The following is a 25,547-nucleotide window of genomic DNA, read 5'->3' on the forward strand; positions in this document are numbered from 1 at the left end:
TATCTATCTATCTATCTATCTATCTATCTATCTATCTATCTATCTATCTATCTATCTATCTATCTATCTATCTATCTATCTATCTATCTATCTATCTATCTATCTATCTATCTATCTATCTATCTATCTATCTATCTATCTATCTATCTATCTTAAACAAACGGAAGAACAAAAATAGAATAAACACAATCGTGTGTTTGTTGACCTACTGGCAGTCTCAAATGACCACCTGTAAGTCACAAAACAGGCCAGGCCCGCCTCTAAAGACAGGCACACATGGGGTAAATAACCCCTTTGTTAAATGACGGAGTACCTTGCTCACGTTCTCAATCCTTGGGGTGTTTTGATAAAAGCATGTTATTAAGACACCTGGGAACTTAGTTTTAATTGTAGGGGGGAAATGCACCTCTGCGTTCAAATACAGCGAAACGTCTGACTATTCATTTCGTACATTTCAATAGTTACTTCATAGTGTTCTGGGTGGCTCAGATTAATACAAAAATGGCGCTGTTTCGCTTTAAAATCAGTTTTTTTGAAACGTTAAATGTTTACGTTGGTATGTTAATTTATAGCATAGGTGTCAAACTCAGGTCCTGGAGGGCCGCTGTCCTGCATGTTTTCCAAGTCTCCCTGTTGCAACACACCTGATTCAAATGAACAGCTTCAATGTCAGGCTTGCGCCGAGCTTGCTGATGATCAGATCTGACCTGAGTTTGATACCTATGATTTTTAGTCTTACAAATGTTTGCGTGAACTCTCTGACAACATTAGCTAGTGAGTTCGAAACAGCTGTTAACGTTTTTTTTTTGGTTGCTATTGTTGCTGCTATTGTATATTTTATGTGACTTTTTGTCTTCTAGAGTTTGGTTTTAAAGCCAACAAAATGTCCGGTATGTCACTGCGACTCAGGGGGAATTAGCAGGCTGTCGTGCGCGCGCAGAGCTAAACCCAATCGGTGTCGGGAGCGAGCCCGGATTGTTCACCATCTCGGGCCTAAGCAATGCGCACCTCGCGTGTCTTCCCAAGATCATTTTCAACATTGTCATCCTTTTACACGGGGCAGCCAGCTGAACCTCCACGAGCAATAGTGAGTATGCAATCGTCTTTCTTCTGTTTGTGATGAATAACGCCCCCCCCCCCCGAGAGCACTGAACTACTTGTGCGTCCTGTGCTCATATTGACGCTCTCATTTGGCCTCGATCTTCTTATGTTGTGAACAAAGTTAACTCGGTTCCTCACTTCTTTTTTTCCGAATTATTAACAGTACATGCCACTATTGTGTTTTCACCAAAGTCGCCCGCACCCTTACATCTGACCATCTGGATTCGCACAACTGTTGAATTGAAAACTGACCAATTTCTGTTCCCACTTTAAATTCAATGTACGTTATAGATCTATAACGTGTGTGTACACAGTATAAATTAATATCCAGTGACAGTCCTGTGCATTTCCCTCCCTTTTGGTGACATATTTTTTGTAATGTTTTACATTCAGATTCACATTTACCATACAGTCTTAAAATGATCCCTGTTTTAATTCAAATGTTATTGTATTTTTATGATCCATTTAGTCATGTATTACTATTGTTTTTTTTTAATTCAAATTCCTCAGTAATTTTATTTTTTTCATTGGCTGTTTTAAACCAAAGCACCTTTTTACAATGTTTTGAATGGTGTTATCAAAGTAAACTCATAATAGTGCTTAAAAAAAAAAGTCTGGTGACCAGTCAGGCCTCCCGCCCAAAGTCAGCTGAGATTGCACGCAGCACACTTGCGACCTCAGTGAGGAAAAGCATTCTGGCTTGATAGTGTTTAAAGTGAGTAGTGTGTTGGTGCGTTGTTCAAAGATTGGCCCCTCAGCTACACCCTGTTACCTCTGCCCCTTCAAATGAGGGTGCATTTGTTGACCTTTCCGCTTTGTGTTGTTGAGCCGTCAGCAGAGCTTACAGGTCGGTAAGCCTGACAGACATGCGCATGTGCCCTACTGCCGGGTTTGTTCTCGCATAACAATGTCTGTATTCGTGTACTGGTAATCACCCCGTAGTAAACCAGACAATATTTTGACATTCTGAACTGCCAGGACAAGTGTGAAAACAACCAACAACCATACTTTTACAACACCATATAAAAATGATTCCGCTCATGCCGTTTGTTTATGAGCGGGAATTAGACTGGCGAGAGGGGATGGCAGCGTTGAAAGTTGGATGCGCTGACTGTGCTTTTGGAAAGCAGCTGCACTCTCTTTGCAATGCATGTCAGCGGTCCTAAGCAATGAACTACTTGAATAAATCGATAAAATGAATCATCCAGCTCAACTATAATGGTGAAAACAAATCCACCGCCGTATATTAAAACTATATCACAACAAATCGTGAATACAAACATCTACAGCGTGGGTGCACTAGTCCGGCCCTCATCAGAACTGTCTCCTGACGTTTTTTTTTATAAAATCCCCACCTCCAATGCACCCGATTCAAATGATCAACTCATCAGCAAGCTTTGCAAGAGCCAGGTAAATGATCTTCATCATTCAAGGGATCAAGTCAAGTCAAGTCAAGTCAACAGTATTTATAGAGCACTTTCAAACAGCCATCGCTGCATACAAAGTGCTGTACATGGAGCGATTTAACATATACAATAAACAGTAAGACGAATCAGTAATAAGTAATAAGTAATAAGGCGGTAGAAAGCACCAAGCAGTAAAACCAATAGCAAATCTAAGTCATGCTGAGTCAAACGCCAAAGAATACAAGTGAGTTTTGAGGAGGGCTTTAAAGATGGGCAGCGAGGAGGCTTGCCGAATGTTCAGTGGGAGGTCATTCCAGAGAGATGGACCAGCAACAGAAAAGGCTCGATCCCCTCTGAGCCTCAGTTTAGTTCTTGGTACGTCTAGCAAAGACTGGTCCACAGATCCCACTTTCTGGTTTACAGATGTTTCAATTCCTGGTTAAGAAAGTAAAAACCCTGCCACAGTTTGGCTTTAGTCACAGGTGCTTCTAATCTACTGGCAGGTAAAAAAGAGCTCCCATGATTTTTTTACTTTCTGGACCGGGATTTGACATAGATGGTTAATGATCATTGATGTCAATTTATTCATTCATTCATTCATTCATCTTCCGAACCGCTTGATCCTCACTGGGGTCGCGGGGGGTGCTGGAGCCCATCCCAGCTGTCTCCGGGCAGTAGGCGGGGGACACCCTGAATCGGTTGCCAGCCAATCGCAGGGCACACAGAAACGAACAACCATTCGCACTCACACTCACACCTAGGGACAATTTAGAGTGTTCAATCAGCCTGCCACGCATGTTTTTGGAATGTGGCAGGAAACCGGAGCACCCGGAGAAAACCCACGCAGGCCCGGGGAGAACATGCAAACTCCACACAGGGAGGCCGGAGCTGGAATCGAACCCGGTACCTCTGCACTGTGAAGCCCACGTGCTAACCACTGGACTACCGGGCCGCCCTGATGTCAATTTATTCTTGCTTTATTGTCATCTTGTGCTGGATAACCAAGACAGAAATGTAAACATTTAGAACTGACAGCCCCAAATCCCAATAAAAATAAATATCAGTAATTAATAAAAATGTGTCAAGTATCCACAAGTAAGATGCGGGGAGAAATCTGGAGTTAGTTTCTTCACAATAACACAGCTAAATTAGCTGTTTATTGTAATTTATGAAACAAATTTATTGCCTGTGTAATCACTCAGTATTTCCCCTACTTTATTGAGTGACCGCTCATGTTTTCTATCAATAAATTGTCTTTCAGACTACTAAACTTAAATTACACCAAATGGTGGACACGCAGGTTAGTTATGTGCATTCTGCCACAATTGATCTTATCACTACACATCGCTGACGTAGATAGCTGTCGACCTTTGGCGCTCTGTAGCGCGTAATGACAGCCCAGCCTTTGACATCCATTTTTGAACCTCATATTCTGAGTCTACACCTCAGCAGTTTGTTTACTAACACGCAGTAAACTGGGATTTGCGTCGCTCACATGTCCATACATTCAAGGCACTTGACTAGCTTATGTTGGGGATGAGTGTGTGTACACACATCTTGGGTGTAAACACCAATCAGAAATGATGTGTTATAACACTTAAACAACTACGGTACATATGATAACAGCAGCTTCATAACGGTTGTCACACAACAGAACAATGGCCAGGGTCCGACATTAACAGTGGCCCAATGGCCCAGGGCCAGTATACCACACCTATCTTTAGTTTAAGCTATGATACTACTATTATATATTTAATTTGCTTGAGCCTCTATTTCCGGACTGTCGTTTTAACGCCATTTCCTATAACTGGATCCAGGACACCCATCTTGACACGTTCACGCTGGAATCTGTGTGAATGTTGTTGTAATGATTATTTTGAAACATGGGCTCTATTTTCATGACTGGCTCAACATGCGGTCTAAGTCTGTTAGTAATTTCCCAGACACGCAAGATGACGCATTTAAAAACGGGTGGTTTGCGCCACGGTGGGCGTGAACACGGCCAGCTGGATTCAATCAAAGAGGCTCCCGTCATTCCCCTTGAATGTGGCGCACTCAAATCTTGCATGGAGATAACAATGTACAGAAAAGGACCCAGCGATTGGTGCATGACCGGTTGTTACTGTGTCTGGTGCGGTCACAAACAACATACTGTAAGCGGGTACTTTCACTAAAAGCAGAATGAGGTCATGAACCCCGCTTAAATATGTCTGCGGACCTCATGTTTCTATCCGCGCCGCAGATAGTTTCCTCACTGTCCATTGAAAAGCTTACACTGCTTCTTTTTGTTATAGCACAAGCATTTGTGCTGATGTAATAGCCGGATGATATTTATTTCAAGACATGATGTTACCATTCATACATTCATTAGCTTTAGCCTCTGAATTTGTACTATGTGATACGAACACCTCATCGAACATCAAGATTAAAGAACAGAAAGGTCATATATATTTTAAAAAAACAATCAAAAAAATCCCAACGAATGAAGCCCAGTGATCAAATTACCCCAGCAGAATGTTGTCAACGGCATCCGCCACTCACAGCTTAATCCAAACCGACATCTTCAATCGGGGCAAAAAAGAAAAAAACCCACAGAGACAGCTTTGGCTTTAATTCTTGATCCGTCACTTTAAAAAGTCACATGATACTGGAAATCATCCCAAGCTCTGAGCTCTTTGCAACAAATATTCTAAGCAGACGTAGATGCCGAAAGTAAATCCATTAATATTTACGGTTCACCGGCCTTTCCCAAAACTCATTCTTTAACATCAACTGGAAAGTTAGAAAAAGTGGTCCCCCAAAACCAGTTTTACAGAACAACACAGAATCGGTTGGTCGCGGCAGAATTAATTCTGAAGTCTTCAAAACCATTTTGTCCCCATGGCAATTTACAGAAGAATGCATCCAAACCAATCGGCAGAAGCTCTGTCATGCAAAAACATAATGACCCAAAACACGCTGCCAACGGGGTAAAAAGTGTCTTCTGCCACCCAATATTAAACGCTTTTCTTTCCCTTCAGAGGGATGAAACGAAAAAGGCCGCATGTCTGTCGTCACAGCGATGAGTGAGTCGTCGTCCGTTCACTCTGCAAAGCTCGTCTCGTTGGCCCGCTCGCTCTCCGGACTTGGGCTTGACGCCACCAACGGAGCCCCCCCGGCTGTCGGCCTTCCTGACGACGACCAGCCTCCTCTTCCGGTACCGGCATCTCTATCTCTAAAGCCGTGGGAAAACGTTTTCGCGCAAAGTCCACATTTTATTTTTATAAGGGATGGCTGCACCAAGCTATTCATAGGTGTAGTTAAAAAAAAAAAAGCACCTCTCAATACAAAATTGTGTATAAATAAAATGCAAAATCATTCTCATTTTAAAATGTCATTTATAATGTAATTATGAGTAAATTCCAAGTATTTAATACGATGAATGTTTACATTTCTACATACATTCTTGCTGCTGGAGGCTGTAAATTTCCCCATTGTGGGACGAATAAAGGATATCTTATCTTATTTTTCACATTTTTTAATTGACAATAAATCAATGAACAGATTATATAATCAGATAGATTTTTTTTAATGCACACTGTTAGGTGTTCATGTTACCATCTTTTATCATTAATTAAATAATTCAACCATCAACTATAAGACTATAAGACTTGACAGTATAAATGCTCGGTGGTGCGGATTAAAGAACCGTATCATCGTCCCCTTTCACTCCGGCCCCGGGCTCATAAATTTTTCTCGGTTCTCTTTGTAGGAGTCCGGCATCGACCTCGGCCCAGGGCTCTTTTTTGCCGACGGCAAGAGGAAGGTGGATTATGTACTGTGCTACAAATTTAAAAAAAGGCGGCTATCCAGGGGACGCCTCTCCATCGCGTCCAACGGCAGCATTCCCATCCCCATACCAGGCTTGTGGGAAATGGACGCGGACTCTGGAGAGCCGGGAGGAGGAGCTACTTCGGGAGATGCAGAGGAGTCCAAGTTGTCTGAGGAGGAGAAGGCGCTCATGAGGGAGGAGTTTGAAACGGGGCTGCTCGATGCCGGACTACAGATCGAACGCGATAAAGAGGTTTGTGACGTTCTAATGCGGCTTTCGAACCAATTGTAATCGCTGTGTTTATTACTATTCCAATGACCTTATTCTTCGGCCTACAGTTCAAAGTTTTTGTCATAGATTGGCTGGTTTTGCAACATAACCTTGGGTGTAATTTGTAGAATTTAAAATTAGAGCTCGGACTGGATTTTGAGTTGAGTTCGAACTGGCTTGACGTGTCTGTCACAAGAGGACGCATGGAGAAAAAAAAAAAAATTAAGGACCCGAATAATATTGAACAGGAAGTCTGAACATAACATAACATAACATAACATAACATAACATAACATAACATAACATAACATAACATAACATAACATAACATAACATAACATAACATAACATAACATAACATAAATCAGCTATTTGGGGCAGAGTTGAGGGCTCTGTACTTTGACAAACTCCCACTTAGGAATTCAACCAAATGAGTTTGAATCAGGCGGCACGGTAGTCCAGTGGTTAGCACGTCGGCTCCACAGTGCAGAGGTACCGGGTTCGATTCCAGCTCCGGCCTACCTGTGTGGAGTTTGCATGTTCTCCCCGGGCCTGCGTGGGTTTTCTCAAAGAATGTGTTTAAGAGTATTACTTAAAACACGTTTATCAAATATACACAGTTGTATTATTGGCCAAATTAACAACCATGCCATCTTTTGTAACACTTGGCTTGAGTGATGGCGTTTCTGCAGCTCAGCCACAAAGCAAAACATTGACCAAGCTATGCCTCGTAACCGTATTGGGGAAAACGATTGGAAGGTTTCCAGCGGAATACCTTGGCGCTCATCTGTTCCTCGTTAGAGAGAGAACATAACGTCTGCGCGGAACGACACGATAAGCGCCCTGCTTATTTTAGACGCAACGCTGCGTGGGTGTGTTTCGTGCGCGGGTTGCGTGGCGCTAGAGTGTGCGATCAGCTGCTGTTTTGGTTGAGGATTAAGACCCCGCTGACCACAAGTGTGAAGGCAAAGGCCAGATTATGGGGCCTTATTAGAGAGTGATCCACTACTCAGAAGTGTTTGTGCTGGCGCGAGAGAGCCGTATGGCCGGCGGGTGGGTTTCGCTTTGATTGAATGAGTAGACGCGTGTCGTCGTTGCTGACCATCTGTCAGTGACCCGAGTTCTTTTTTTTTTTTAGGAAAGTCGACTGGGTGAGGAGTGCAAGATTATTTGTGTGTGAATGCTGCTGACGTTATATACATATATTTTTTTGATTGGATTTCATGAGATTGTGCAAGTGTTTCTACCGTTTTGTCCAAGGGAGAGTGTAACATGTGGGACAGATTATTTGTGTTCTCGCAACGCAGTTGGAACAGGTGCTACATGGGTATTTGGCATCCCGGCATGAAGGTCATCGTTGAAATGAAATCTTCTGTGATTCAGGGGTGCGGTTTATTGCTTTTGATTTTCAACAAATATCACCAATTGCCCCTCTTTCGGGACCTTCCTGTAGTAATTAAAGCATAACGCTCATGGAAAATTGACTTGTCTGCAAATTGTAGGGTGCCTGGAGTGTCTGCCCACCCCAATTAAAATGAAATGAAATTCAAATTAATTTAAACTATGGTACAGAAGAAATATATACCAGGTCAAATTTAAATCAATAAACAAATGTTGACATTCATTTCCTTATTTACTTGTTCTTAGTAAGCCACCCTGTCCCCACCCCTGGTGAGCTATTTTAGAACAGACTACTCTTGTGGTCCTTGGGGGTAACTTGTATCCGCTGGCACCATTTTTCATTATCGGTGCAAAAACGCATCCGTGTTAGCAGTGCCTCTTTTTTCTTGTTCCCTCTTTCGTCCTCTGTGGGAAACTCATTCCTCCCCTTATGTTTCTGCTCACAGGCAAGGAAAAAAAAATACCGATAGAAGAAATATCTTACTCACCTCTGCAAGCAGCCAATCATATTTTGCCTTTCTTGGACGTCCCCTCAAAAACGAAAAGAGCTCAATATTGGTGGGAGCAAGTGTTTGCACTTATTGAATCCTTAACTTTTTAAAACCCCATTATATCGTCAAACTGGTCATCGGCCTGTGTCCAGTTACCAGATTGTGATGCCAGCTGCATGCACCACATGCCAGGATCTCCATATGACATCAAATTGGATGGCGTGGCGATGAAGTGCTGCCTCCATGAGTAAAAATACAATTTAGGCTTTTTATGCAGGACGGTTCTTGTGGCTTTGTGCATTCAAATAATTAGACAGAATGGCTTTTGACACAAAGGGGCATCAACAGTTAATCTCACACTGCTTATAGCTTCTCATGGTCCACCATCTTGTCAGAAGCCAGCAAATTTACTGATTGGCTTCACGGGTTGACTTCTGTACCTTACCAAGAGGACTGGACAGGATAGTGCCTATTCAAGAAACGTTCTGTTGCACATTTTGTTTACAGTGCCACTTTAAAAATGAAGCTGTCACGGGAACTTGTGTTTATATGCAGAGAGCAAATGGCATCAGTTTTATCCGGCTGCACATCCCGTGGGCAATACTCAGTCGAGAAGCCGAAATTCAGAAGATCAAAGTTGCTGTCAAGAAGGTAGCTTTCTCACACTTGTGCACACTTTTTATATCACTTTTGTGCTCAAGGGACATATTTGTAGCTGAGGTAAAAAAAAAAAAAAAAATTAAGAAAAAAATCTATTATTTATAATTGTTAATTTTAGTAGGAGAATAATACTTATCTTTTTGATTGCAGCTTTGTTATAGTTATTGCATATATTAATGAGAGTAGTGAAATACTACTTTTTTAATTTGCAATAAATACACCAACCAATTACTTGGTTCATTTAAAAGTATACATTTTAGATTATTCTGAAACATTGATATTTTCAATAAATTATTTAATTTATTCATTTTAAAACACCAATTTTAACACAAAAAAATCTGTAGATTTAGGTAACAAAATAATATGATTCCTGACACAAATATTAAAGCCGAGTAGGCTGGATGAAGGCATAGAGACTAGTTGTGTCCCATTCCTATTCTAAATGCTATATTTTGTTTGTTTCTTTGGCTTTTTTTTTGTTTGTTTATTTTGTTTCAACTGATCAGAAATGTGAGCTACGAAAAAGAGCGGGCATTGCGGGAATGTGGGACTCCTTGGCGGCGAAAATGAACACGCCGTTCCAGCCGGACGTCCCCGACTTCGACGTCCAGCGGGACCCGCAGACGCAGGCCCATTTCAAGACGCTCAAACACCCTTTCATCAGAGACAAGCTTCACCTGTAAGTACCACCGCTCCCAAAAATTACAGTTGGTCCTCAGTTTACTTCCAATGAACGATTTAACATCTTATGGTTACCGAAGTAGCAATCGCCACACAGAAATGTTCCAGTTTTTTTTTTCTAGAGCTCCAACAGTCACATATGAACGTTGTCTTCCATTTTCCCGTTCTCACTGTGTCACAGTGTGGTGTCCATTTTGTGTATTTTCTACCATAAAAACCAACAAAAAAAACCTGGCAGAAGTTTGTGTCTGACTCGGCATGTTCTCCTTGCAGGTATGACATCACGTCGACAGAAACCGTCTTTGACAATACGACACGCAGCAGAATAGTAAGTGGAGAACTCTGCAATTGGGTTAGGTGTGACCAGTTCAAGACCTGTATGCCATTTTTTTGGACCGGCAGTTTGATACATTTGTGATGTAGCATACTGTATGTACATCATATTTAATATCTCTACCCCTCCAATGAGCATATTTACACCAGATTTAAGTCATTCACTCCCAAAGACGTTTTTATATGTCTTTTCAGACTTGGTTTAGAATTGGCTGGTACTTGTACTGAATGAGTTTTAATAATGTCCTTACACCTCTAATGCAGTATATTTAGCGTTCGCTGTCGTTGAAATATACAGTGCGTCTTTTTTAACGTGTTTATTTGTGCCGTTTTAGTAGACACAGATGTATGGACAGTATGTCATCAACCGGTATTTTTTGATTCAGGTATTTTGTCCATATTTGACAGAAGCCTTAACATATTCAATTCATTGAATTTTTTTTACCTCTGCTTCACGCTGCCAATCTCAATTGTGCCATTTGAAAGCAAAATCAACTGGAATTGGTGTCACATGAACCACAGAGTGTAAATCCAGACGGTGTTTCATAACCGTGTTTGTGTGCAGGTTGCAGAGATTATTTCGCGTACAACCTGCAGACACTCCTGCCAAACCACCGGTGAGGACGGCATTGACCCTCGTGGCTATTGTTTTAATTATTTAGATCACTCATGAGTGATCATACCCTGAATGCTGTCACTCTACTGCAGGCATCATGTCCTTATTGGCTCGGGGGGTCTACATATCTGCCTTCCCTTTGCATGACGTGAGTATCCTCTTTCATCAGATGGTTTTGGATGACGTCACACACCGAAAACAATTCCTTGACGAATGTTGATTGTGGCTGTCACGCTACAACACATAATCGTCAACGGGTATGTTGGAGGCGGGCGGGTGGGCGTCACGCGACTAAACGTAATCGACGACGGGAGGAGCGGGTGGCAAGGTGTGTATGGCGGACGGCACACTATGGAAGTTAATCAACGATGAGGGCGCCCGAAATTCCCAATGACCAATACGCCTCTGAGTGTATTTCATTGCTCTAATTGGAAATGTTGGTACATAAGGGCTTCTTTTGGAATACAGGGCCCGTTTACCAGGAGAGGACGTAAAGATCAGCGAAATGACAGACAGGTGAGCCCGGTTTATTTTGTCACTGAACAGTAAGCATTGCAAAGACATTTATTTGTGGCGGCATGGTTGTGCCACAGGTTCTCCATGAAGAATGGGCAAACTATGGAGTCATGCACAAGTACCAGCCTGTGGACCTGATCAGGTTGCTCGTTCACTGTCATCCAACCTCTCTTTTTCTAGAGAGCTTGCCCTCATTAGGGTGGCAAGTGATCTGGATTCAACGTTAACTAAGAAGAAGAGGAATGGTTAACACCGGAATTGTCATCAGCCAATCGCAGGGCACATATCCGACAAATATAGACGTTATTTAGTGTGTTACCAACATACGCAATATTAATTCCTACTGACCTGTAGCGACAAAGCAAAGCACAGAGAGTCTCTGTCGCCGAAATGCATGGTGGCCGTCAGTGAAAAGAGCAATCAAACATACGTGACCAACAGCCTCTCAAATAGTCCACACTCGGTCCCCTACAGTATCCCTCGTGTTTCCTCTCTTTATGGCAATCCGCGTCTTCCTTGACAATATTTTTGTGGTTCAATCAAAAATAATACCGTACACCATTATGTATGTGGTGACTCAAAACCTGATATAGGCTAGCAGGTTTTTCATTGTGGCGCGCTAGTTCGAGACGCCAAATCTCTAAATGCTTGCTGGCTTTATTATTATTCATTCATTCATTCATCTTCCGAACCGCTTGATCCTCACTAGGGTCGCGGGGGGTGCTGGAGCCTATCCCAGCTGTCTCCGGGCAGTAGGCGGGGGACACCCTGAATCGGTTGCCAGCCAATCGCAGGGCACACAGAGACGAACAACCAACCACACTCACACTCACACCTAGGGACAATTTAGAGTGTTCAATCAGCCTGCCACGCATGTTTTTGGAATGTGGGAAGAAACCGGAGCACCCGGAGAAAACCCACGCAGACCCGGGGAGAACATGCAAACTCCACACAGGGAGGCCGGAGCTGGAATCGAATCCGGCACCTCCACACTGTGAAGCCGACGTGCTAACCACTGGACTACCGGACCGCCCGCTTTATTATTATAATCATCATCATTTATTTTTGCAATTGTCTTAGTTCGGTCAGCTACTACCACATCTCTCGGTATCCGGCAGGCTTTAGGTTCATTGAGTAACCTAAATCGTCCATTGATGTGAATGTGAGTTTCTCTGTTTTTAGAACTATGCCCAGAGATTGACTGGTGAACAGGTTTCACTGCATCGCTCGTCCCAATTCAACTGAGATAAATTCCGGTTCACCTGAAACCAGGCCCGGTTCCAGGATTTTTTTTTTCCTCTCCCGGTGTCAAAGAGGGGGAGGAGGGGTTGCAAGCGGGCTGAGAAAATAATTCAGAAATATATTTTAGAATGTCAACTAAAATGTTGGAGGGCCTTAATTGGGGCTACACAGATTTCTGACATGGCTTAAGCCCCTCCCTTAACCTCCGGTGTAGCGCGCAGCCCTGTCTGTGACCCTAATGACCCGCAACACTACAGAAAATGGATAGAATTTTGAACTACGTTGAGAATCCTAATAGTACACTTGAGAAGACCAGAGAGCAGCACGTTAGAATAGTCAAGGCAGGATGTAACAACAACAAAAATCTTCATGTGTTGCTTCTAACTTGAAAGGAAGTACTTTGGGGAACAGATTGGCTTGTACTTCGCCTGGCTGGGTGTCTACACTCAGCTCCTCATCCCTCCGTCGGTACTGGGCATCATTGTCTTCCTCTATGGCATCTTCACTGTGGACACCAATGTGCCAAGGTAGGCGGACATCCTAAATCTTAACATGTGCGTTCAAAAAATGTCAGTAACTTTTTTCAACGGCTCTGCAGTCAGGAGACGTGCGACGACAACCTGAACATCACCATGTGTCCGCTGTGTGACGGAGTTTGCGACTACTGGCGGCTGAGTACGGTGTGCTCGCTGGCTAAAGCGTCCTACCTGTTTGACAACGGAACCACGGTTCTCTTCGCCATCTTCATGTCTCTTTGGGGTAACTATCATGCCACTAGGCATGGGACGATTTCCCGGTGGACATTTTACAATGGTTTTAAAAGTCAAGGTTTCAATAGCTGCCATGTCACGGGTAATACGCTCTTCTTTTGTCTTTTTTGAGGGGACGTCTAAGCAGCGTACAATGGTTGGCTGTTTGCAAAGCGGACTCTTTGAAGTTAATTGCCTTTTTTCCCCCTAATTGACGAGCAGAGAGGGGAGGGGTGAGCAGTTATGTATAAAAGAGGAGAAAGGTGGGAGCAAGAGAGACTGAAAAAAAAAATGCCAGAAGGTTAGCCCCTGGGACAACATGTCCCTGGTCCCACAGGTCTCAGCAGTAATGGGTAACTGTGAATTACGAAGAAGAATTAAAGCAGAATAATTATTCATATAATTTAAACTTGACGCAGTGCACATTTCTTCTTGTGTGTGTGATCTTGTAGCCGCTTGCTTCCTGGAGCACTGGAAACGGAGACAGATGTGTCTGAAACACACCTGGGACCTGACTAGCTTGGAGGATGAGGAGGTACCAGGCACATGCTGCGTGTCATTATTTGCTTATACATCGCCATTCTACGCGTCTTGCCTCTGAACCCTTCACATCATCTAAATGTCTAATCCTTAGTCAGTTGAATTGAGAGGGTCAACTGGGAGGTGACCACACACGCAAATGTAAAAATGTAGGAGCATGACATCACTGGTCATGAATGGTTCCTTCTTAAATAAGGCAAACTAGCTTGATAAGGATGACCATAAATACTCACTTGCCTGTAATAGCTGTCACCTGTTTTAAGCATGTTTGTGTGTCCTCTACATTTGCTAACCAAAGGAGAGAGTCCAGGTGAGCATGTCTCTCTAGTCATTTGAACGCAAGAGCTGGACAATATTGCCTGAAAATAAAATCTCAGATTTTTTTTTCTCCACAAACGTCTGATTTCCAATTTTAATTGATTTCTCAAACAAGCAAAGGACAATAAAATGTTTTTTTTTTTTCGCAAAAAAGAAGCAATAAATGTACATAATTCAATAATACTGTGTGTTGTAGGAGGAGCTGAGGCCCGAGTATGAAGAAGCATTGCAGGAGAAGAAAGCGAAAATGAAAGCAAAGTGGAAAAAGAAGGTGCCGTATCTGATTGTCGTGACTCGCGGTGGTGCTTAATGTCGGGAAAATCACGCCAAAAGTTTGTTGCGTTGCAGTTGACTCAAAGTGGGGATGGAGTGGATGGAGAGAGGGACCAGATGCTTTCCTACCAGGTACCGCCGGGAGAGTTTTGTTGTTTAAGTGGGTGGGGAAGACGACGGGTTTGTTGCGTTAAGGTGATTTAAACCACTCCTGGGAGCTAACACTTTTTCTAATTTTATTTGTTCAGCAGCACTTGTCGTGCACTTATATCCACAAATGTCATCATGCAAACATTTCAAATGGTCTTACCCGAACAATTATATTTTCACTCACTGCAGCATGTGCATGTTTTAGTTTTGAACATATAAAAAGCGCAGAGGGAGCACCCCCAGCGCTATGCGAATGGTTGAGTCCAAAGCTGCTTACCTGCCTGAGATTAGCCCAGATTACTGATGGGGAGAGAAAGGCAGGAGGGAGTCCACGTTTAGCTGGCATACATACACCTGCCAGGTGGAAAACACAACACCCAACTTGTGTGTGCAAAATCCAGTCAGAGAAATACAGTGGCTCTCTTGTTTTTACCATAACGGAATTGTGTGTACGAAACAAATGTGTTGTCGCTAGGATAAATTCCCCTTTTTAGGCTATCAAATGTCAAAATAATGATGTCAATTAACCCAAACAATTTGTGTTGATGGAGAAAAATAATCAACACAAATAATACTTTTGTGTACCATAATCTACTCTTCCTTCCCTTTATCCACACATGCGTACATGCAGTTTTATTCCATTGCTGCCAAACATGTTGCTTGCTAGTGCTACGTTAGCTGCTGATGTTTGCCGACCGACTTGTTTTGGGCCTGGTTGATGACCATCTAAGCTGGCGATTGTTATGTCAACTTTGGGAAATAACAGAAAGTGTGCCTTTAAATTTAGTGTACGTTGGATGTTTGACGGAGCTTCTTTTTGGGGTTGGACAGTAGACGGGGGAAGGTAGAAGTATTAAGAAGAAGATTTGGGAGTTACAAAATGTACACATTTCTACTTCCTCATCTGCATTCTCTCCAGCTGTGTCATGGAACAAATAAAACTTACGTTCTTGAACTGTTTGAATCTATCAGAAAGAAGTCAATGCGGGTGTGTACTCTGCATTATAAGATATCCTTTATTTGTCCCACACTGGGGAAATTTACAGCCTCCAGCAGCAAGAATGTAGGTAGAAAGAAGAAAAAAAACAAAAACAACAACCGCCACCGTTCAATTAAGTGCAATATAAACACAAATTGGATAAATCGCAGTGCTATTTACAATTGTCTTTCACATCATTTAATTATTATTATTATTGTTGTTGTTATTTTTATTCAGCAGCCTGACAGCAGTCGGTAGGAACGAGCATCGGTATCTCTCCTTCTTGCAGTGCGGGTGGAACAGTCTCTTGCTGAAGGAGCTACCAAGTGCTGTCAGGGCGGGCTGGAGGGGGTGGAAGGGAATGTCCATCATAGGTTTTAGCTTAGTTAGCATCCTTCTGTTGCCCACCTCCTCCAGAGTGTCAAGGGAGCAACCCAGGACAGAACTGGCCTTCCTGACCAGTCGCTCCAGTCTCTTTGTGTCCCGGGCTGAGATGCTGCCTGACCGGCAGACAATGCCATAATGGATGGCCGAGGCCACCACCGAGTTATAGAAAGTCTTAAGGAGCGACCCCTGAACCCCAAAAGACCTCAGTTTCCTGAGTAGGAAGAGTCGGCTCTGTCCTTTCCTAATCAGGGTGTCCGTGTTTGTAGACCAGTCCAGTTTGTTGTTCAGGAGAACACCAAGGTACTTGTAGGAGGTCACCTTCTCTATGTCCATATCCTGGATGTTCATCGGTGCTGGTGAGGACTGTTTCCTGCAGAAATCCACACCCAACTCTGTTCACTGATACTTTTTAGGGCAGCCCCGATAGCCACCAAAGGAAACTGATTTTTAAAAAAAACAAAACAAATGTGATAAACATTTTTATTTTGATTATTTTCCACAGCTCGAGCCAGAGTCCCTGGACATCGAGGATCACCTGCCCGGTTACCTCATCAACATGTCCACACTACTGCTCCTGGTACATCTGTATTATTGTTTCCTGTTAAAAATAAAAATCCCTTTTAAATCTCAAATAATTCTGATCAATATATGGTAAATCTTAAGGGGTTTAACGACATCCAATACAAGAGTGGTATTTAAAAAAATATATATATATAATATATATATATTTAGAGCTGTCAGTTTAGTGCGTTTTTATTGGCATTAATTTAAATGAATTTTAACGGGATTAAAATTTTTCTCGCAAGATTAACGCGGCACACGTCACAAGCGGAAGTTACGTAGCTCTATAAATACACCAGAAACAAAACAACAAACGCGCTGCAGAAGTCCACGCCCATGTCTGTTTTGCCAGCCACGGCAGCGCGAGACACCGAAAATGGATACTTAAAGAGTTTATGAATGGAAAGTTTACTTTTAAAAAGTTCCCATATTGCTCCACTGACAAGACCAAAGTTATCTGTTCTTCTCTCTCTGTATCATACAGGTATACGATGTATGCCACTGACGCGATTGTTACTTGTTTGGAACTATTTTGTGTGGAAGGTTACAGTGTTCTGTGTCCATGTAAATAGAGCGGGTGGAGCTTCCCTGTGTTCGTCTGACAGTGACAGTGCGCTACAGTGGTAGCGACCTAGCGAAAGTGAAATGTCTCCAGTGTTGTCATCGAACCAAGTGTGGTCATTCGAAATGAGGTCTACACAAAACCGTAGAGAGACTTCCGGGCAAGAAGGACCAACACAATCAATATAGCCTGACTGTGTTAGGGGGAGTGAACCCCCACGCCCCCTTTCAGAATGGTTTGCCCCTGCAGCACGGGGGAAGTGCGTGTGCTTGTTTGTACAGCCGGCAGTTTCCAATACAGCGGCACATAAGGAACACTGGTGTCCAGTGTCTCGTTATTCTTCAACAAACATACAGAAACAGACTGCTGTGTTGAAAGCAAACTTGAGAAAAACGAAGTATGCAACCATGGTTTAAATCCACTATAGGCTGAGTACTAGTGTCCCTTAGATGTGCACTTTATAATGTTATATTGCTCTGTTTTGATTTCATAAAAAAAGCTGTTAAAGCAGCTGTTGTGTGACAAAAACATTTTTTCGCCATTATTGATGGACAGTAATATTGTGTGAGAGATTATGTGTGAATAACTGCACCAAGTGAAAAATGTTCATGTAAAATTGAAAATCGAAATTGTTATTTCAGTAAATATTTGCATTTGGCACATAGAAAACTGATTCATGATTCCATGTTGATGAGAGCATTGTAAATTGCAACTGTAAAAGGAAATTGAGAAATGATAAAAAATGTGTGAGTAATCACGATTAATTTTTTAGTTCATTTGATTTAATTATGACAGTTGCATTTTTAATTAGATTAAATATTTTAATCGTTTGACAGCTCTAATATAAAATTGTAATTTTACCTGCTTCTCTACGGTGATTAAAACATTACAACTTTAATCGTAAGTCTGTCATGTCAGTCACAATTTTTTAAGGGCCATATATTACATTTACATTGAAGCAAGCAATTCCAGTCAACCTCAAGCGTCTGTGTGTGTGTGTCTGTTTCCAGGTTTTTGTGACTTTCTCGGCTGTGTTCGGGGTGGCCGTGTATCGCATCTGCATGTTAAGCGTGTGGTCCATGAACCCTGACCCCGAGGCCAAAGCCAGTGTGAGGATGACGGTCACCACCACGGGCATCATCCTCAACATGTTGGTGGTGCTGGTGTTGGAGGAAGTCTATGGAGCCATTGCAGTGTGGCTGACTGAGCTGGGTAAGCATCATCAGAACTTAAAGCAAATATTCAGTTTTTACACAATTTAAAACAATTCGCAGGTGTATTGTATTTTCACCTGTGAAGGTAGCACTTCGTCAACAAGCTGCCAAATGACGAGTCCTGATCATGTTTGTCTCATCCAATCAGAGCTCCCAAAGACACAAGAAGAGTTTGAGGAAAGGTTGATCTTTAAGTCTTTCTTTCTCAAATCCATGAACGCCTTTGCACCTATTTTTTACGTGGCCTTCTTCAAGGGCAGGCGAGTATTTTTTCCACATCCGTTCACTCATCTGACACCGCGCCACCTCTTTATTGCTGAACTCGTGTTGTTGTCGTCATTCAGGTTTTCCGGTCGGCCCGGAGACTATGTTTACGTCTTTAGCGACTACCGCATGGAGGAGGTGCGCCGTCCCGTCTCGCTGTGCTTCTTTTGTTTATTATGACATCATTCTGAACGCCCTTTCTAATAACCCCCCCCCCCCCGCCCCCCAGTGCGCGCCTCCAGGCTGCCTCATTGAGCTGTGCATCCAGCTCAGCATGATCATGCTCGGAAAACAGCTCATTCAAAACAATGTGTTTGAGGTTCTCATTCCGTAGGTTCACCCCCTCAAAGCCTAAATTCCTGACTTACATCAACGATTACAACTCATAGTGTTTGTTTGGTGTCCTCTCTAGTAAGTTAAGGAAAATGTACAGAACCATACAGGAGCAAAAAGGCAAGGAAAGAAGCGCAGAGGATGAGATGGACGAAGCCGAAGAGAAGAGATCCAAGCAGCAGTTCCACAAAGACTTTGCTCTGGAGCCCTTTGAGGGCGTGAGCCCGGAATACATGGAGATGAGTGAGCATATTTTTCCTAGTCCATATTCGTACTCTTCACCGGCACACAATTCCTAAGAGTTGTCTTTCTGTCCGCAGTCATCCAATACGGTTTTGTATCTTTGTTTGTGGCTTCCTTCCCGCTGGCGCCCGCGTTTGCTCTGCTCAACAACGTCATCGAGATCCGCCTGGACGCCGCCAAGTTTGTGACCGAGATTCGGCGGCCGGATGCTGTTAGGTGTAAAGACATAGGTACACCGAATATACACGCGCATGCGCACATACGTACACAATGGCATGACTGCCACTCGGACTTTCCGGGAACTTTTAATCACTTTTTTTTCCCACTTTACCGTCCCTGCGTTTGTGTCTCTGTCTGTATTTTCTACACACACGTCGGCACATAAATTGTCTTCCACTCCCCGCCACTTTGTTTCTCCTTTCTTTTCTTTCTTGTGCATGCCACCTCCAGGAATATGGTACAACATTCTCTGTGGAATCAGCAAGTTTTCTGTCATTACCAATGTAAGTGTGGGCGTGTGTTTTTTTTGTCCATGCGTGTTGAATTATAAGTTGACGTGTCACCTTGGCCCTCCAGAAAGGCACCTTATTCATCGTGGAGTGCTCTGAAACTAAAACTTATAGTTTAACGTCAGTTTTTTTTTTCAAACCCAGAGATGAATGTGTGAAACAAATGAATGACACCTGGTAAGTGATGTCTTCTATCCCTGATTGGTAGAATCTCCTCGGACGTAGTGGTTTCTAGGTACAGTCAATATTTGCATACATGTTGTTCCTCACCCGTGGATTTGCATATTCACGGGTGTCCCCCCCCCCCCCCCCCAATTTATTTATTTATTTACCCAATTTCTCATTTATTGAATGTTCATCAGCACAACGCCCCCTCCCCGCCCTCATGCATTTCAATCGTCGGCTGGTTGAATTTTTTCACAGATTATCATCTATCAATATAAGTCACAATGACTCTTTTAGCTAATATGATAGAAAATCCGTTTTTCTTAACTCCTCCTAATATGGCCTAGTTGTGTGATATCAAAAGAAAAACAAAATGAATCCATTTTTGTATCAGGCTGCAATAAATTACTTTCTCGATATGTGCTCTGAATTCGGCTAACAACCATTCCAGCTCACTCTAATAAGGACAAGTGCTATTTAAAAAAAAAAAACGACTGGTACCCTTGGTTCATCTCATCAATTTGTGGTTTGTCTCCACAGGCGTTCGTTATCTCCTTCACGTCGGAGTTTGTCCCTCGCATGGTGTACCAGTACATTTACAGCGGGAACGGCACCATGAGCGGCTACACGGAGCACTCCTTATCCTACTTCAACGTCACCAACTTTCCGCCGGGCACCGCGCCCAACACAACAGTATCCATGTGCAGGTGACCAGGATTCCTTTAAACCTTCACCTTGCTGCTCCTTCCTCTTTAATCCTTGAGCTCAGTGGACTGAACCCCAACCTTAAGAATAATATGTCCACGATGTTGACTTGATGCCATGCTAAATCTCACTTTTGTTTTCATTAGGTATAAGGACTACAGGGATCCACCGTGGGCCCCGGATGCTTACACCTTTTCGAAACAATATTGGTCTGTTCTGGCTGCAAAACTGCTCTTTGTCATATTCTTCCAGGTAAAGGTTTTGGATTTGTTTGACCGGGGAATGGATAGATGTACTGTCAATGCCATTAAATTAAAAGAGGACATATTGTGAACATTGGACTTTTTAACGCTTTCATGCACCAATGATGATAACCTGTAACCTGATAACATGATACGTTGTGCCTGATAGGTCTAATTGCTTCTGTACAAATAGCTGGGTGTCTGGACTACCTGCCTACCAGTCAAGTGGGAATTAATACTTTTGTGAGACGCCTCTTGCCCCTCAGTGTATCTACAAGCGAGTCCTTCACCAAGGCTGCAAGTCATTTAAATAATCCCACCCTCACACCGAGTTTCTTCTCCGATGATTCGTCAGCCTCAATGGGCAAAGATCTGCCAATTTCAAGCAACGGCAAAGCTGCAGTGATTTTGGGTGCACAGATTAGCATTAGCTTCTGATCAACGGCAAATATTTGATTTTTGACTCGGTGGAGTACTACACTGGATCTTTAGCAGTGTTTCTACTGCAGTAATTGAGTGTAATTGGGCGCTTGATAATGCAATACTGCTTCCATGGGCAAAAGTACTGTACAATCAATGCTTTTATTTATTTATTTGTATATTTGTATTTTAAACCAGGGGCTTGTTTGAACACAAGTAGCCACTCTCGTCACTGCCCCTCATGGTCAGGGTAACGAATTCCATTTTAGCATTGGCATTCTGCGTAGTGGAGTTTGGGTGGAGGGAGCAGTGGCTGATTTGCGTGAGACGAAACCAAACCGAATCCCCCCATACTTCCAGATATACTCCCTTTTATAGACACCATAAGGGCTGTTGTAAATTGGAAATGTCAGTTGAAAACTGTACCCGTAACAGTCAGATGACGACAGTGTTTGATTCCTTTCAGAACCTCGCCATGTTCCTCAGCATGCTAGTGGCCTGGTTGATCCCCGATGTGCCGCGGTCACTTCGGGAGCAGCTGAAGAAGGAGAACATGATGCTGATGGAGTTTCTACTTAATCAAGACCAGGAGGCCCACGCGAAGGCACTCTCCAGCAATCGCTCCGTCTTGCCCTTCCCCGCCAACATAGACATTGTGGTGGAGGCGCCATTGGAGGAGTTCCAGGTCGAGAAGGAGGTGGGAGAAGTTGAGGAGGAGGAGGAGGAAGAGAAGGTTTTGGAGGTGGAGGTTGACGTAGCGCAAGAGGAGCCCAGTCGGACTAGCGACAGTGACTCAGATGCCGGAAAGTCATTTGAGGATGTAGTTGGAACGGGAGATGAAGAGCCAGGACGTGAAGGGGAAAGTGAGGGACAAGAGGAAGCAGAAAAGTCAGAGGCTGCGGAGGAGGAAATAAAAGTAAGCACTGTAGTTCATCAAGTCAAAGAAGATAATAAGAAGGGCAAACCTCCAGGGGAGGAAAATAAAAAAGCGGCAGCAAATGAGGAAGACAACTCGCTTGTGGATCTGGACGCCCTCATCATCCAGCTGGGCCTCACAGGTGAGAGAAGACGCCTTTTCTGTCACGGTGTTCGGCTCACTTTGCTTGAGACATTTTGGATCGGGTGCAACTTGATCACGAGGATTTGAAGAAGAAAAAAACTATTTATTAATAACTAATTTGCTAACTCTCAATTTTCTTTTATCGACAGGAAATGAATTTAGTGATGTAATAAAGTTTGTTTAAAATGTTAAATGCATCACGTTTTTAAAGTGTTTGATTTAATAATGTAGTTTATTAACATTCATTTACCGATATTCTAATACCATTAAATAAAAATTTGATTTCATATGTACTGTATGCAGCCAGTTTTAGTAACAAAAAAACGGAGGCCGATGTGCTAACCAGTCGGCCACCGTGCCGTTAATCGTCTTCATTGTTCTTAATTTCATCTAGGTTTGTGAAGCACATAAAAAAAAGACATTTATTTGATCTTGAAATTGACCAGAAAATGTGACTGAAATGTTATTTTAACCTATTATTTAAGGTTTTTCCTCCAGATCCTGATTTTGAAGAGTAAAAAAAGTCAATATATTCAGCATGTATTGATATAGACGAATATGAAATACTCAAATATTGTGATACACTTTTCATACATAAATCCTATGGTGTTTATTAGTGGTCCACATAAAACCAAGGGGGATTCTTGGAAATGCGTTTCTCTTGTTAGGACACACGTGTCAAACTCAAGGCCCTGGGCCAGATCTGGCCCGCCACTTCATTTTATGTGGCCCCCCCGAAAGAAGATCATGTGTGTCAAATGTCATGATCTTTGCTAAGAAATGTACCCAAATGTCAAACTGTGATGTGTAATAAATGACGTTGAGATGTTGCAATAATTTTGTTCCCTATAACAGTAAAAATGCGATAATGCGATTAAATATTTTTGTGGTTTCACTGTCATAAGCGCCCTCCGAGGGAAGACGTAACTGAAAAGTGGCCCGCGACAAAAATGAATTTGAGGACCCCTTCTGTAAATCGTTCAGCAGTGTCTTCTCATAAATTCTTACATTCTCATGCAGATGAAGACGCCTCATCAATCAAAGACGCAGAGATTCCACAGTCAAGCGTCCAACAAGAAATTCCATCCAAAAGAGCTTCCTGCCAGTCACTGAGCAGCTCCGTGGCAGAAATGGCGCCCTCTCACAGGGACGCAAGGCTCTTCGCCCCTATCGCTCCTCCGCCCCGAGAGCCGGGCGTTGGCGGCAAGGCCCGCTGCTCCACCCTGCCTTCACGCCACCGAGAGGCGGAGACATATTACAGCCTGCCGCGACCCAGCCACTCCAGCAGCCTCTCCAGGTTTCGTCAGCAGGCATCTCTCATGCCGCTAGTCCCCCTCGAACCTTCGCTTCCGGCCAAGCCCAAGACCGAGTCCCCGCAGCAGCCCCCCAGCTCCGGTGAACTCTTCTCCCTCAAAGGCCCCCCGCCTCAGCAGCCTCGCCCCAGGGGCAAAGCCCGGTGCTCTACCCTGCCCTCCAGACAAAGAGCCCCTGGCTCCGAGGAGCACCCCACCAAGACGAGCCATTCAACCAGCTTCACAAAAGTGGGAGACGGAGTACCCCCTTCCCCCAGTGAACTTAAACGCAACACGGCAGTATGAGAGGAGGTTGGAGGCATCAAAAAGAGATTTGGGGAATGATGAGGGGGACAATCTAGATTATTATCTTGCCTGTGCCTGGAGCCTCACCCACCCCCTTATTCCTAAATAACACTCCTTGGCCCTATTATCCTTTCCAACTGTCACATGTTTATACAACAGAAAGGTCAATTCAAAAACAGCCACCGTGATGCTCCAAAACGCTCCTTGCCACTCAACACGGGAACTTAAAACCTTTTCTTCATTTTTTTTCTTGTTGGTTTTTACCCCACAGACACAGCTGAAATAGCCCACCCTCTTCATTTATGCCCAATTGTGTCTCGTCACCGATGTGCGTGGGATCTTTAGAATCCACAGTTACGCTCTTAGAAAATAAAATGTTTATTTTTAGAGGTTTGTTTTGATATACAAAATAAGACATAATAAAAGTAAAGCATCTTTTTATGTCATGTTTTTTTTTCCCTTGTGAAATCTGCTAGGTAATTGATTTAGATTCTTCACGGGGGTGGGGGGGGGGGGGGGTTACAAAGTTTACGAAGTTTTACAAGGCACATGAAGACATTCAAATGTTTTATATTCAATAAGTATTTTTACCGGGCAGCCCGGTAGTCCAGTGGTTAGCACGTCGGCTTCACAGTGCAGAGGTACCGGGTTCGATTCCAGCTCCGGCCTCCCTGTGTGGAGTTTGCATGTTCTGCCCGGGCCTGCGTGGGTTTTCTCCGGGTGCTCCGGTTTCCTCCCACATTCCAAAAACATGCGTAGCAGGCTGATTGAACACTCTAAATTGTCCCTAGGTGTGAGTGTGAGCGTGAATGGTTGTTCGTTTCTGTGTGCCCTGCGATTGGCTGGCAACCGATTCAGGGTGTCCCCTGCCTACTGCCCGAAGACAGCTGGGATAGGCTCCAGCACCCCTGCGACCCTAGTGAGGATCAGGCGGCTCGGAAGATGAATGAAGAAGTATTTTTAATACAAATACTCCCTGTAGATTGTAATCCAATGGTTTGCTGGTTTGAGGCCGAACGTAAAACTACATGGGGGTTGCTGCAGCAAAAAAGACCCTTGGCCCTTAATGTAACATTGTTAGTCACTCTGGTTACTGATGGTTGTGTGACTTTGGCTGCTAGATGCTATCTGAGTGGACAGTTCACCAACTGTAAACAAGTCACAACACTCACTCACCAGAAACGTCAACTTCTTCACTCCCTATTTTCTACCCCTGCTTTTTTTTTTGGCCTGGTCCCTGACGCTTCTGGAAGCTGGCTGTGTTGTACACATCTCATTCCAATACTCCATAATAATATTGTCCCACATTTGTTTTTATTTCACCTTGCTGTATCTGTGTGGGGCGGCCCGGTAGCCCAGTGGTTAGCACGTCAGCTTCACAGTGCAGAGGTACCGGGTTCGATTCCAGCTCCGGCCTCCCTGTGTGGAGTTTGCATGTTCTCCCCGGGCCTGCGTGGGTTTTCTCCGGGTGCTCCGGTTTCCTCCCACATTCCAAAAAATATGCATGGCAGGCTGATTGAACACTCTAAATTGTCCCTAGGTGTGAGTGTGAGTGTGAATGGTTGTTCGTCTCTGTGTGCCCTGCGATTGGCTGGCAACCGATTCAGGGTGTCCCCCGCCTACTGCCCGGAGACAGCTGGGATAGGCTCCAGCAACCCCCGCGACCCTAGTGAGGATCAAGCGGTTAGGAAGATGAATGAATGAATGTATCTGTGTGCTTGTGCTTGTACTGCTGCTACATATGACA

General features: G+C 43.6%; 1 protein-coding gene across 3 annotated transcripts; it reads left to right on the forward strand.

The window, feature by feature from the left end:
* Positions 1 to 536: 536 nt before the first annotated feature.
* LOC127597446 (anoctamin-1) lies at positions 537 to 24,241 on the forward strand. Of its 3 annotated transcripts, XM_052060463.1 has the most exons (29): positions 692 to 774; positions 861 to 1,087; positions 5,528 to 5,703; positions 6,259 to 6,570; positions 9,036 to 9,131; positions 9,647 to 9,819; positions 10,095 to 10,149; positions 10,720 to 10,771; positions 10,863 to 10,918; positions 11,239 to 11,286; positions 11,364 to 11,428; positions 12,921 to 13,055; positions 13,127 to 13,287; positions 13,730 to 13,812; positions 14,116 to 14,127; positions 14,332 to 14,406; positions 14,484 to 14,540; positions 16,427 to 16,501; positions 18,058 to 18,259; positions 18,410 to 18,521; positions 18,606 to 18,663; positions 18,755 to 18,855; positions 18,938 to 19,101; positions 19,179 to 19,331; positions 19,552 to 19,604; positions 20,316 to 20,482; positions 20,627 to 20,732; positions 21,609 to 22,200; positions 23,223 to 24,241. In XM_052060463.1, exons 3-29 carry the CDS (start codon positions 5,551 to 5,553, stop codon positions 23,798 to 23,800), a joined length of 3,894 nt encoding a protein of 1,297 aa, XP_051916423.1. In that variant the 5' UTR covers positions 692 to 774; positions 861 to 1,087; positions 5,528 to 5,550; the 3' UTR covers positions 23,801 to 24,241. The 3 variants fall into 3 exon arrangements, with proteins under 3 accessions (XP_051916422.1, XP_051916424.1, XP_051916423.1); XM_052060462.1 differs by having other exon boundaries at positions 537 to 1,087; XM_052060464.1 differs by lacking the exon at positions 14,116 to 14,127 and having other exon boundaries at positions 538 to 1,087.
* Positions 24,242 to 25,547: the final 1,306 nt, after the last annotated feature.

This window comes from Hippocampus zosterae, chromosome 3, assembly GCF_025434085.1.
Source record: "Hippocampus zosterae strain Florida chromosome 3, ASM2543408v3, whole genome shotgun sequence".
In the NCBI taxonomy this organism is placed as follows: Eukaryota; Metazoa; Chordata; class Actinopteri; order Syngnathiformes; family Syngnathidae; genus Hippocampus; species Hippocampus zosterae.

Bases quoted from the DNA above. Each gene is read 5' to 3' on its own strand.
- LOC127597446 (XM_052060462.1), top strand. From the start codon at position 5,551: ATGTCTGTCGTCACAGCGATGAGTGAGTCGTCGTCCGTTCACTCTGCA. The intron at 10,919-11,238 runs GTGAGTATCCTC...TTTGGAATACAG, and splicing joins CTGCCTTCCCTTTGCATGAC to GGCCCGTTTACCAGGAGAGG. The intron at 19,332-19,551 runs GTACACCGAATA...TGCCACCTCCAG, and splicing joins TGTTAGGTGTAAAGACATAG to GAATATGGTACAACATTCTC.